This window comes from Staurois parvus, unplaced genomic scaffold, assembly GCF_062004578.1.
Source record: "Staurois parvus isolate SC_StPar_1 unplaced genomic scaffold, SC_StPar_1.0 ptg000468l, whole genome shotgun sequence".
Lineage (NCBI taxonomy): Eukaryota > Metazoa > Chordata > Amphibia > Anura > Ranidae > Staurois > Staurois parvus.
The window spans coordinates 7,784,522-7,797,376 of record NW_028318264.1 but is presented as its reverse complement, the minus strand read 5'-3'; the positions used below and the strand labels follow the sequence as shown (position 1 = coordinate 7,797,376).

The window sequence follows — 12,855 nt, the reverse complement described above, 5'->3', positions numbered from 1 at the left end:
CCATATCAGTGACTAGGAAAAAGAGAACTCCTCTTCGGCACACTTGTCCCATGATAGTGATTTAAAGCGTCTCCAGAGGAATAGCAGGACACCTTTAAACGCAAGTCAGCAATGACATCCTACAGTCACATCTGTTGGAAAACTCATTGGCCGTTACCCACAGTGGACTGCTTTGGTTGTCCCAACTGTTTGAAAATTCCTAAATTCCCATGTCCCTCAATGGACAATAAAGAAAATAAAATGTATGCACTTTCCACAATTTTAGGCCAAAAAAAAAAAAAAAGGGCTGACAGGCAGGGAATCATTGCAGAAGGGACATCCTTTACATTTTTTGCATTAAAGTTACTTACCTGTCTGTCTGCTCAAGTACAGTGACCCGCGCATGCGCAACTCACTGTAGAAATTCATCAATGCCAAATCTGACTGACCGGCCAATGACCACTGTTGGCGGTTGAGTCCCGAAAGCTGTAATGTACTGCTTGCTCACACAATTGAAGCATGACTGTTAGAGGCAAGGTTACACAACTTTTTTTTTCCGCTAACTAGGAATTCTAACTATTTTCAAAATTCCTGAGAGTGCCTCAACGGACTTAAGAAAAAAAAGATTTTACTGCAAGTACAAAAATCTTATTTTAAGAAAATGTCAAATAGATAAAAGCCTAACTTTAGCTAACTTTTATTTTAAAGGTTTAATTGCTCTCAAGCCAGTCTTACAAAATGCACAAAATGTACAATACTGTATAGCCCCTATGAATATCTACTAAAGAAATAATGTATTAGTAAATAATTGCAAAAACTTTGACAATCTTGATTGAGTAATTTTAACATAAACAATTGGTCAGATACAGTGTATCCTTCCAAGGTAAACTTCCATTGGATTTCCAAGGTTACACTGTCCATATGGACAATTTCTCCTCCCAAACATAACCTTCCCCTAAGTGACAATCCGATTTATCAACAACTTCCACTAGAATACCCCAGGGGAGATGGGTTCAACCAACTAATAACAATGGCCTTGTGAGCCATGAACACGGTTTCCTTTAGGAATATTCTGGTGCAGCATGCAGCTAACATTTTTTAAGCAGTTACTACAACAGGACTTTTTATTAATAAAAAACTGATGGTTGTTTACACTCTCAGCAGTGTCATATGGTTTGCACCAACCCCTGTAACTGTCACTTCTGCTAAACAGCTTGATCTGACTGAAAAAGTGTGAAGAAAAAATAAAAGGCATATAAAATTAAAAAAAAAAGGTCATACATGAATGCCATCATTACAAGTATTAAATCACATGCAATTACCAAGAAACAATATACAGTGGGGCAAAAAAGTATTTATTCAGCCACCAATTGTGCAAGTTCTCCCACTTAAAAAGATGAGAGAGGCCTGTAATTGGCATCATAGGTAGACCTCAACTATGAGAGACAAAATGAGAAAAAAAATCCAGACAATCACATTGGCTGATTTGGAAAGAATTTATTTGCAAATTATGGTGGAAAATAAGTATTTGGTCACCTACAAACAAGCAAGATTTCTGGCTCTCACAGACCTGTACCTTCTTCTTTAAGAGGCTCCTCTGTCCTGCACTCATTACCTGTATCAATGGCACCTGTTTGAACTTGTTATCAGTATAAAAGACACCTGTCCACAACCTCAAACAGTCACACTCCAAACTCCACTATGGTGAAGACCAAAGAGCTGTCGAAGGACACCAGAAACAAAATTGTAGACCTGCACCAGGCTGGGAAGACTGAATCTGCATTAGGCAAGCAGCTTGGTGTGAACAAATCAACTGTGGGAGCAATAATTACAAAATGGAAGACATACAAGACCACTGATAATCTCCCTCGATCTGGGGCTCCACGCAAGATCTCACCCCGTGGGGTCAAAATGATCACAAGAACGATGAGCAAAAATCCCAGGACCACACGGGGGGACTTAGTGAATGACCTGCAGAGAGCTGGGACCAACGTAACAAAGGCTACCATCTGTAACACACTACGCCGCCAGGGACTCAGATCCTGCAGTGCCAGACGTGTCCCCCTGCTTAAGCCAGTACATGTCCGGGCCCGTCTGAAGTTTGCTAGAGAGCATTTGGATGATCCAGAAGAGGATTGGGAGAATGTCATATAGTCAGATGAAACCAAAATAGAACTGTTTGGTAGAAACACAACTCGTCGTGTTTGGAGGAGAGAGAATGCTGAGTTGCATCCAAAGAACACCATACCTACTGTGAAGCATGGGGGTGGCAACATCATGCTTTGGGGCTGTTTCTCCGCAAAGGGACCAGGACGACTGATCCATGTACAGGACAGAATGAATGGGGCCATGTATCGTGAGATTTTGAGTGCAAACCTCCTTCCAACAGCAAGGACATTGAAGATGAAATGTGGCTGGGCCTTCCAACATGACAATGACCCCAAACATACCGCCCGGGCAATGCAGGAGTGGCTTCGTAAGAAGCATTTCAAGGTCCTGGAGTGGCCTAGCCAGTCTCCAGATCTCAACCCCATAGAAAACCTTTGGAGGGAGTTGAAAGTCTGTGTTGCCCAGCGACAGCCCCAAAACATCACTGCTCTAGAAGAGATCTGCATGGAGGATGGGCCAACATACCAGCAACAATGTGTGCCAACCTTGTGAAGACTTACAGGAAACGTTTGACCTCTGTCATTGCCAACAAAGGATATATAACAAAGTATTGTGATGAACTTTTCATATTGACCAAATACTTATTTTCCACCATAAATTGCAAATAAATTCTTTCCAAATCAGCCAATGTGATTGTCTGGATTTTTTTTTCTCATCTTGTCCATCATAGTTGAGGTCTACCTATGATGCCAATTACAGGCCTCTCTCATCTCTTTAAGTGGGAGAACTTGCACAATTGGTGGCTGACTAAATACTTTTTTGCCCCACTGTATGTTCTACTGTAGTGGTCCATTAAAGGACTATAAAGTTCCCTACCTGTATCTTTTGTGTTTCACCTGCATAAGAGGTGCATTGATCCTGTAGTTTTATTTGTTGCCCTGTATGCACAGCCTATAGTAGAGTAAATCTTCACATTCCTGTGTCAGCAGTTTCTATTCATACATGAGACATGTGGCATGGTGCTGCACAGGTTAATGCATTACCTTTGTAGTCTAAGAACTGATGCTTCCTGTGAAGAAACCACATATCCTGCAATCACTGGATTACTCAGTCTAGTGTTCTGCAGGTGAAAATTATTATTTAAATCTTAAACAGCCAGAAACAGGCAGAGTAAGGCTGGCCATACATTATACAATTATCTGCAGATTTTCTGCCCAATTTCCTTTAGATTTACCTTCAACTATGTAGTGCAAGGGCCTGCCTAATTGGATACAACTGAAAGTGTTGTTTAGGTTTGTCCTCCTATTATATGGTTTTTGGTAAATCTAAACCAAAAATCTGCAGATAATTGTATAATGTATGGCCAGCCTAATGGACGGAAGGCCGGTGTTTACATCACACACATGGAGTTAGGGCTCATGTACACTGCAGCTGATAAACTGACATTCAGGAGCTGTTCAGCGGGTTTTTTTTTTCAGCAGCCCCTGAACTGTCCCTAATGTTTTCCTATGTGTCCATGTACACATTGTCGTTTACAGTTGTTTTTTGAATGCACCAAACTTGCATTCAGGAGTAGTTTTTACTGGCGTTTCAAACACCAAATGCTTGTAAACGTGGTTAACCGTGTTTAGAAGCAAATTTTAACTATTCCATGCCCAGATGCTGTCCAGAGCCTTTTTTCATCATCAGAAATGCATGCAAAGCATTTTCCATGTATTAAATTAGACGCAGTACACCAGCGCAGTCAGTTCCAGGTTTTGCGTGAAGGAAAAAAATGGTAGAACATGCCGCATTATGCTCATGATGGGATCCATAGTGAATACAACCAGAAAAGACAAGTAATCTTAACAAATACTGCTGTCTCTGCCTCTGCTCTCTCTATTCCTCTCAAAATGTCTGAAATAGTTAATTTTTTACTATTTTCAGTGCATTTAGGACATTTGGGAAGGTCTCCTGAGGCTATCTTTTAAATGCGCTTCTAAACGCAAACGCACATAAAACGCGGTATGCAAACACGGCTAAACTGACATTTTTTTAACCTATGTTTTCCAGCAGTCAGTTTCCATCATTCAGAAGAGTTTTCCAATCGCCCCGTGTACATGAGCCCTTACAGTAACAGCGGTGTTCCTTTGGGGATAAAGGTTATACATAAATAAAGCTCTTCGTTGTAAACACCCTTGTCAGTGGAGAGAAAATAAAAGCAAGTCTAAAAACAAATGCAGGCTTCATATCTAAGAATAGGTAAGCTGCAATCTATAAAAGGTTTCTGTTTGAGGTTAATACTGCCCTTCACTCTGCAGCCTACCTAGAGAAGGTCATGCTTCAAACCAGAGATCTCTCACTTTTTTTCAGTGTACTGAACATACTTCTCTGGGTCTTGCCATGTAGGGTGGATTGGTATACAGGTCTTATCACCATCTTCAGATATTCATTTGGCGACTTATTTAGATCAAGTTCCGTAAGCTCTCTCAGTAATGGTTCGTTATAGAGGCAGCCACAGGTATTCGTGGCTCTCGGTCTCATCCAGCAGCAATCACCCTAGGTAATCCCCGGCTGTGCGAAGAGCCATGCAAAGCTGCGACCACCAGCGACCTGTCATTACAGTGAATAGGGCCTGCGACAGTACCCAGCCATTCACACCAGCAGCAGTAATTAGGATTTCTACTGCTGCAATTCGCACCAGCCTAAATCACCAGTGTGAATGTAGACCGAATCCAACATACCACCAAAAGTATCCCAGTACGAATCCCTACAGTCCCTAAACCACAATCTACGGCTTCAAAACCAATACAAAATAATCATACTCCATGAGATCACACCTAACTGCCTTTCTGCTATGCCAATTAATAGCTTCAAAACTTCACTGAACCAAAACAAGTATGGAGTGAGTCAGAACTTTTAATATGCATACTTGTTCCAGGTCAGTACCAGAATGTACAATAGACATTGAATAGGCATAACAACCGACAAGAACGTCTGCAATGGCAGCCTGCTGATCTCTCTTTATTTTCAATTGATTTATATCTAACAAAAACATACAAAACTTTTCAGGCACACAGATCATATGAATGCTTACTAAATAATGACTGCTTTAAAACACATTTTGCAAGTGCTATCAAGGACTTATTTTCTGTGGCACAAAGAATGAATTTTAATAGAATCAGACAGCCATTAAATATCACATAAAACTTTAGTCAGTCATTACCAAGCAACAGATTCTGGAAACATGGTACCTCCCTCAATTCACAGTTATTGCCAAGTTCTCTGCATTCCAAGAACCATGACCTACTATTTAATAAAGAACGGGAACAAATATGACACTTTTGTAAAACATTTACTGGTACATTAAAAATAAAACACACACACAGTGTGGCAAATTCAACCAAAAACACTTACCATCTCCGGCAGGCAAGCCCCGCTCCTTATCCTCACATTTGTTGCATTCACTGAAGTACAGCAGCAAAAATATATCCAAAAAAACCCAAACCAGCGAGGTGGCCAATACCACCTTAAAATAAGCCAATTTTTTCATAGCAAGGTAAAAAATACAAAGATTCTACGGAAAAATTATCTTGCAAAATAAGAAAACAAGAAACCAAAATTTGTGCGTCATCAGTCTTTCAGAAACTGCAAGAGAAGGGAAAAAAAAGGAAAAAAACATCAGGAAAAAGGCAAAAATGCAACCTTTCACATTAAAAAAAAAAATAAAAAAATAAAGAGTCTGTCACATGTAAAGAATACAGCGCTGCTGAGCAGACAGAGGAAAGAAAATAGCAGCAGTTAAAATTCAACAGTTCTGACAGCTTGTATTCAAAATGAAACTCAGTCAAACAGCAGCATACACAGTTGAAGTACATGTTTACTGTCCTGGCTGCCAAAGGATTTACTAGTGTGTTCACCCATACTTGTGACTTGAACACCTCAACCACTCTGTACAGACAGGAGGATCACTTTACCACCATGTAGATGAATTAACCAATCAACCACAAAATCAGGGTTCCCCAGTCCATGAAGTGCAGTGCAGCATAGCCGTACCAGAAGAACAAAGCCTATGTCTGATAAAGCTCCATAGCAAACCAACTGCCTTCTGCTCCCCTCTTTGCCTCTCTAAGCTACATTACAAAAACTGGCTATTGATACGTCTATACACACACCACATAATTGTTTACATGTGTATCTGTCAAACACTATTGCATCCTTCAGAAGTCAGAGACTGTAGTCAAAGATGGCCTGACTTGTGTATATCACGGTTGTAGAGAGGGGGCTTTAGGATATCTATTCTGAATGAAGAAAATTGGTTTTGCAGTTTTCTCCAAGACTGGTAACTCCCAGATCGGGGTCTGGAGGCTTTGAAGAGTCTTGGGAGGGATGACACCTCCAGACTGTGTCCACATCTTAGTAGAGACCAGTAGGCTGAAAGGGCAGGTGTGTGCAGCCTTTAGTCAAGGGCCTGGCTAGGATTCAGGGCTTGACCCAGGAGGTCCCCTGCCCAGTCTGGGTGTGAGTCCATGCAGCAGAGAGGAGGGGAGGGGCAGTGACGTCACCACGTACCGGACTGACATTACGGCGAGTACTGACAGAGTGTGATCACACTTCTGAGAGGCTGAGCATCACCCGCAGCTAGCGGTTTTATTTCTATATGCTCGTTGTTTACTAATACCATGTGAGTGCATAATGGGAGCACATTAAACAGTGTTTGTTATACCTTGGATAAGGCACCATATCTTTTTATCTTCTTTCTTCCATGGGTCGTATGAGGAGACATTGAGCATTGAAGTAAGGAGAGGCTCTAGGAGGGAGAAAACCTCACATCTACACAGACTCAGAAGATAGTCTGTAGGCTCTCATCTGCATCAATAGAAGCAATTTGAAAAGGAGAGTATATCACCAATATCTTCTTCCTGCCGAATCCTAAAAACTTTTTTCCACATTTTTTTTTTTGCACATTTTTTGCTGCTGAACTTTATGAATTGATATATTTTTTAATTATCTTTATTATTTTTATTCATTTATATTTCATTAATATATATACAATTTATAGTTTGCTTTGCCTCATTTGCACATTGGATTATATGAATTTACACAAAAATAATTTTTATTTTTATTCATTTATATTTAGTTTATTTGTACACTGGCACAGTGAATTTTATTAATTTATTTACTTATTTTTAATGAAATAATCACATTGTACAAATATCATAATTTGATTTAATTATATATTTTTAAGTTTTATTAAACACTAGGATATTATAATAAAACTAATCTAGGTAATTCAGGTAAAAAGCTGATTAGATGATAGCACCACAGTATATATGAATTAATGCTATTGCTATGGTAATATACAATATATAGCATAGGCAAGGTAATGTTAGAGCGCGGATATTTATTGTTTTTATAGAATTCACATCTTATGAGAGTGCGAAAAATTCCAGCGATCAAATATATAGATTTCTAACTCCAGTGGCTCACAAGTTCATCCCAATAATATCCGTGCAGCAGAGAGTTGTGAGACAGATGCAGAGACTGAGTTTTGTGAGATGGCCTGGAGGACCAGACATGGGCCAGAAATGTGAGGCCACAGCAGCAGGACTACAAGAGTAAGTCAGGAGGCTGAATAAAGCATTTGTCTTGTAGAACACTGAGAGGGTAACACTAGTTTTTGTGTTGAAAAATGTACTTTATTTTTCATCAAAAGTGGGCCAAAAGCACTGTAAACTTCTTTCCCCAGCTGAATTTGACTCATTGACAAGTATCACACTTGAGTGAACTCCTTCACAATATTTACATACATATACACATACTTGTCTGGAATCCCAATATAAATGTGGAATAGGAGAAAGTTGCATGAAGTTGGGATGTCTGAACACATCAGATTATTAAACAAAATTGGTTAAACTCTCATGGACTCTGATGGGGACACTAATGTTAAAAGGAATCTCATGGAGATTTTTTAGGACAACCAATATTGTAGAAAATATATAAATGTAGAAAACACCACAAACATAGTTTGGAGACCCCTGGTCTAAGCAGTGAATGCATACACCTCATCAAGGCACCCTTTGCTTGGTGACACCTTTTAATGCAGTCACTTTTAAAAGCATTCATTTTGTGCAACACAGTAAAAGGTGAACACCAGGAAAACAGATCAACACACAATTGAAATGCATGTATCGGAGCTGCATTAACCATCAACAGATTTAAATTTCAATCCGCTCAGTCCTGAAATTTACACAGCCCAGCGATACAGAACACCTAGCCTGACGACCTGATTGTTACTACTGTAGTTAAGCAACACAGCTCAGTCACCTCTGCACCCAGCCTTTACTGAACAGTGAAATAATGGATAGACTAATGAGGTTATCTCTCTGCTCTCGTCTCTTGTCAGCGCGTACAAAATTGACCCAAGTACTGCTGTTCCTCTTTTCATCATAAGTGCTTTATAAAAACTTACAAGACAATGATTTCATATCAAATTCATGTTTTTGGGGGTTTTTTTTAATAGCTCTGCCACTCTTTACCAACGTGCCTACCTGCAGGAGTGTTGTCAGTATACTACCCTGTAAGCTCATCGAAAAAGGCAGAGACTAATGTGAATCATTCAACACATTCTAGAATGCTGTGTAACATTCCACTGATATAACATTTAAATCTTTAAAATTGCTTTGCAGCCAGCTTTTACTGACTTGCTGAAGCCCTGCAGTGTAAGCGCTTATAGATATACAGTATCTCACAGAAGTGAGTACACCCTCACATTATTGTAAATATTTTATTATATCTTTTCATGTGACAACACTGAAGAAATGACACTTTGCTACAATGTGACGTAGTGAGTGTACAGCTTGTATAACAGTGGAAATTTGTTGTCCCCTCAAAATAACTCAACACACAGCCATTAATGTCTAAACCGCTGGCAACAAAAGTGAGTACACCCCTAAGTGAAAATGTCCAAATTGGGCCCAATTAGCCATTTTCCCTCCCTGGTGTCATGTGACTAGGTAGTGTTACAAGGTCTCAGGTGTGAATGGGGAGCAGGTGTGTTAAATTTGGTGTTAAATGCTATCACGCTCTCATACTGGTCACTGGAAGTTCAATATGGCACCTCATGGCAAAGAACTCTGAGGATCTGAAAAAAAGAATTGTTGCTCTACATAAAGATGGCCTAGGCTAGTGGTGCACTGAAATGAAAATTCTGGTGCCGAGAACAAAAATTCAAAATGTACTTGGCTAAAAACCGAAACCAAAATGTGCAGTTTTTAAAAATATATATTTTTTGGAAAAAAATACACTTTGATTAAAAAAAACAATATATACCCCAATTGTTGTACAATATGAAAGAGGATGTTACGGTGAGTAAATAGATACCCAACATGTCACGCTTTAAAATTGTGCACGCTCGTAGAAAGGCGTGAAACTGCGGTATTTAAAAATCTCCATGGGTGATGCTTTAAAAATTTCTACAGGTTAGTAGTGTAAAGTTACAGAGGAGGTCTGGTGCGAGAATTATTGCTCTTGCTCCGACATTCGCAGCGATACCTCACATGTGTGGTTTGAACACCATTTACATACGTGGGCATGGCCTATGTATGCGTTCACCACTATGCGTGAGCATGGGGAGACGGGGGCACTCTAAACATTTAAAAAAAAAAAAATAAGACCCCATATCTCTCCACTGCAATGTAAAGCATTAGATCAAAAAAAAAAAAAAAAAGCATTGATCTAGTGCTTTAAAAAAAAAAATAGATAGATAAATATCCAGATAAAAAGTATTTCACTCACATTGCAAAATGTCTCTTCCTCCAGCTTACTACCTCATGCTATGTACTGCATGGTTATTCAAACAGGGTGATCCAATATGGCCCCCACGCCGGAAGTGACGTCACCGCGTTATCGGAAGCTCCTCCCCACGTACCGACGCGTTGCGTCACTTTCAACACGTGACTTCCTCAGGGTCAATGCAATGTAAAGCATTGGATCAAAAAAAAAAAAAAAAAAGCATTGATCTAGTGCTTTAAAAAAAAAAAATGTCCAAAACGGGAAGTGACATCACTCAGGTCCTCCAAGGGCATAGAGATGTGTGGCAGCCATCTTTGCTTCACTCATCTCTATGCCTAGCAGCGAGATAGATGGTTTCTCAGGAAAGGCTGAACTACCGAGCTGTGGCAGCAAATGAGGGGGGGGAGGGGAACGGTACCTGTATCAGTGCTTTTTTTTTTTCATTTCGGCCGACAGCCGAAAGGGGTGTTTTCGGCTGAAGCGTTTCGGCCACTGAAATTTCAGTGCATCCCTAGCCTAGGCTATAAGAAGACTGCCAAAACCCTGAAACTGAGCTGCAGCTTGGTGGCAAAGACCATAGAGCAGTCTAACAGGACAGGTTCCACTCAGAACAGGCCTCACCACAGTCGACCAAAGAAGTTGAGTGTTCAGAGTCATATCCAGAGGTTGTCTTTGGGAAATAGAATTATGAGTGCTGCCAGCATTGCTGCAGAGGTTGAAGGGGGGGGGGGGTCTAGCCTGTCAGTGCTCAGACCATACGCCGCACACTGCAACAAATTCGTCTGCATGGCTGTTGTCCCAGAAAGAAGCATCTTCTAAAGATGATGCAAAAGATAGCATGCAAACAGTTTGCTGAAGACAAGCAGACTAAGGACATGGATTACTGGAACCATGTCCTGTGGTCTGATGACACCAAGATAAACTTATTTGGTTCAGATGGTGTGGCGGCAAACAGGTGAGGAGTACAATCCTACAGTGAAGCATGGTGGTGGGAGTGTCATGGTCTGGGGCTGCATGAGTGCTGCCGGCACTGGGGAGCTACAGTTCATTGAGGGAACCATGAATGTCAACATGTACTGTGACATACTGAAGTAGAGCATGATCCCCTCCCTTCGGAGACTGGGCCGCAGGTCAGTATTCCAACATGATAATAACCCCAAACACACCTCCAAGATGACCACTGCCTTGCTAAAGCAGCTGAGGGTAAAAGGTGTTGATGGACTGGCCAAGCATGTCTCCAGACCTAAACCTTATTGAGCATCTGTGGGCATCCTGAAATGGAAGGATCCACCAGCTACATGATGTCGTCATGGAGGAATGTAAGAGGACTCCAGTGGCAACCTGTGAAGCTCTGGTGAACTCCATGCCCAAGAGGGTTAAGGAAGTACTTGAAAATAATTGGTGGCCACACAAAATATTGACACTTTGGGCCCAATTTGGACATTTTCACTTAGTGGTGTACTCACTTTTGTTTCCAGCAGTTTAGACATTAATGGCTGTGTGTTTGAATTATTTTGAGGGGACAACAAATTTACACTGTTATACAAGCTGTACACTCACTACTTTACATTGTAGCAAAGTGTCATTTCTTCAGTGTTGTCACATGAAAAGATATAATGAAATATTTACAAAAATGTGAGGGGTGTACTCACTTCCATGAGATACTGTACATTATAGCTTAGTGAATTAAACCAAAAGTTTTCTGACTGAAACATTACCATAGAAACACCTTTCTTATGTCAAGTAATGGAGTGGTAAAAAAAACATTTATACTCACCTAGGTGGATGTCGCATCAATTCGATGCTGCATCTGTCGCCTGACACCTCGAAGACAATAACTAAGCAACCAAACACTGCTGATCACTTACTTTTCAGTCTTCACTGAGCACAGGGCAGTGACTGGCAATCTCTGCTCCTCCAGAGCTCAAAGGAGCACCAGCTGGCTTAGGCAGCTCGATGAGATGCCAAGTCAGCTAGCCGGTCCAGGCATCTGGGTGGATCCTGACATCAAAGTCAGGATCTCTCCAGAGCCTGAACCAGCTCAGTGAGGTCAGCCAGCAGAGGACTTTCGACCTCGGTCAGCTGAATAGGGGTCACAGGAGTGCAGAAGTAAGTGCACTCCTGTGAGTCCACCTTTCAAATTAGAACATTTAAATGTTACACTGCACTAAAGATTTGGGTGGACATGCATAAGCACAATTTTCAAAGAATTTTCATCGCAAAAATTCTAAACTATATTGTTAAAGCTTACATGGTTTGTTTGGGGTTTTTTTTTTTGCATGTCTTATGCATTTTCAGCAAGCTATGAACTTTGGCTGCTGAAAGGTGAGACAGCCAGCTATAAGATATAGGGAGACAGAAGCCGCCAGTATCACAGCTCCGGTCTCCTCCACACTCCCGCTCACTCCCGTCAGCCATCCCCGGGAGCAGCAGGCTCACGGCGGCCGTCAGAGGTCTCCACTACCCTCCCCTTACCTGGAGGGGGGAGCGGTGCCAGTCCGACCTCCCGTCAAGCCGGCCCGCCAATCTCCGGAGACACGCGGAGAAGGAGGAGCGGCCACCCGAGCCTTCCCACCGCTTCATTGCTGCCCCCCCACCAGAGCTCCATCGCTGCGGCGCCTGTCCACGCTGGGCCCACCGAGCCGCGGCCCCTGCCACCACCAAGCAGGCTCCGGATACATATAGTGAAGGGGAAGCGGCCACATGAGCCTCCCCACCGCCCATAACTCCGCCGCCTCCCACCACCCACAACATCAGACACCTGCTCTAGCAGAGCCCGCCGTGGCACTCCGAATCAAGGCCGCATACCAATCCAGCAGGGCCCACCGCTACAAAGGCCACCAGGCCCGCCAACCACACCACTCAGTCCCCACCATATATCTCAACCGCCCGGGTAGCAGAAGGCTGGGGGAGGACACCAGTAGTCTCCCCGACCCTACCTGCGCCCATGAAGGAGAAAGAGACCAGTGCCACCCAGGACAAGGCCTACCACTC

The 12,855-nt window shown here is 41.9% G+C and overlaps 1 protein-coding gene across 2 annotated transcripts in view; it reads right to left on the bottom strand.

Annotated features, from left to right (window-relative positions):
• The window catches only part of GALNT1 (polypeptide N-acetylgalactosaminyltransferase 1), a 234,267-nt gene that overhangs the window by 199,651 nt on the left and 21,761 nt on the right, over window positions 1-12,855 (bottom strand). For both annotated transcript variants that reach the window (XM_089689075.1, XM_089689074.1), the window contains exon 2: window positions 5,485-5,715. In XM_089689075.1, coding sequence (XP_089545201.1) covers window positions 5,485-5,620 — 136 coding nt within the window. In that variant the 5' untranslated portion in view covers window positions 5,621-5,715. The remainder of the gene's footprint in view (window positions 1-5,484; window positions 5,716-12,855) is intronic.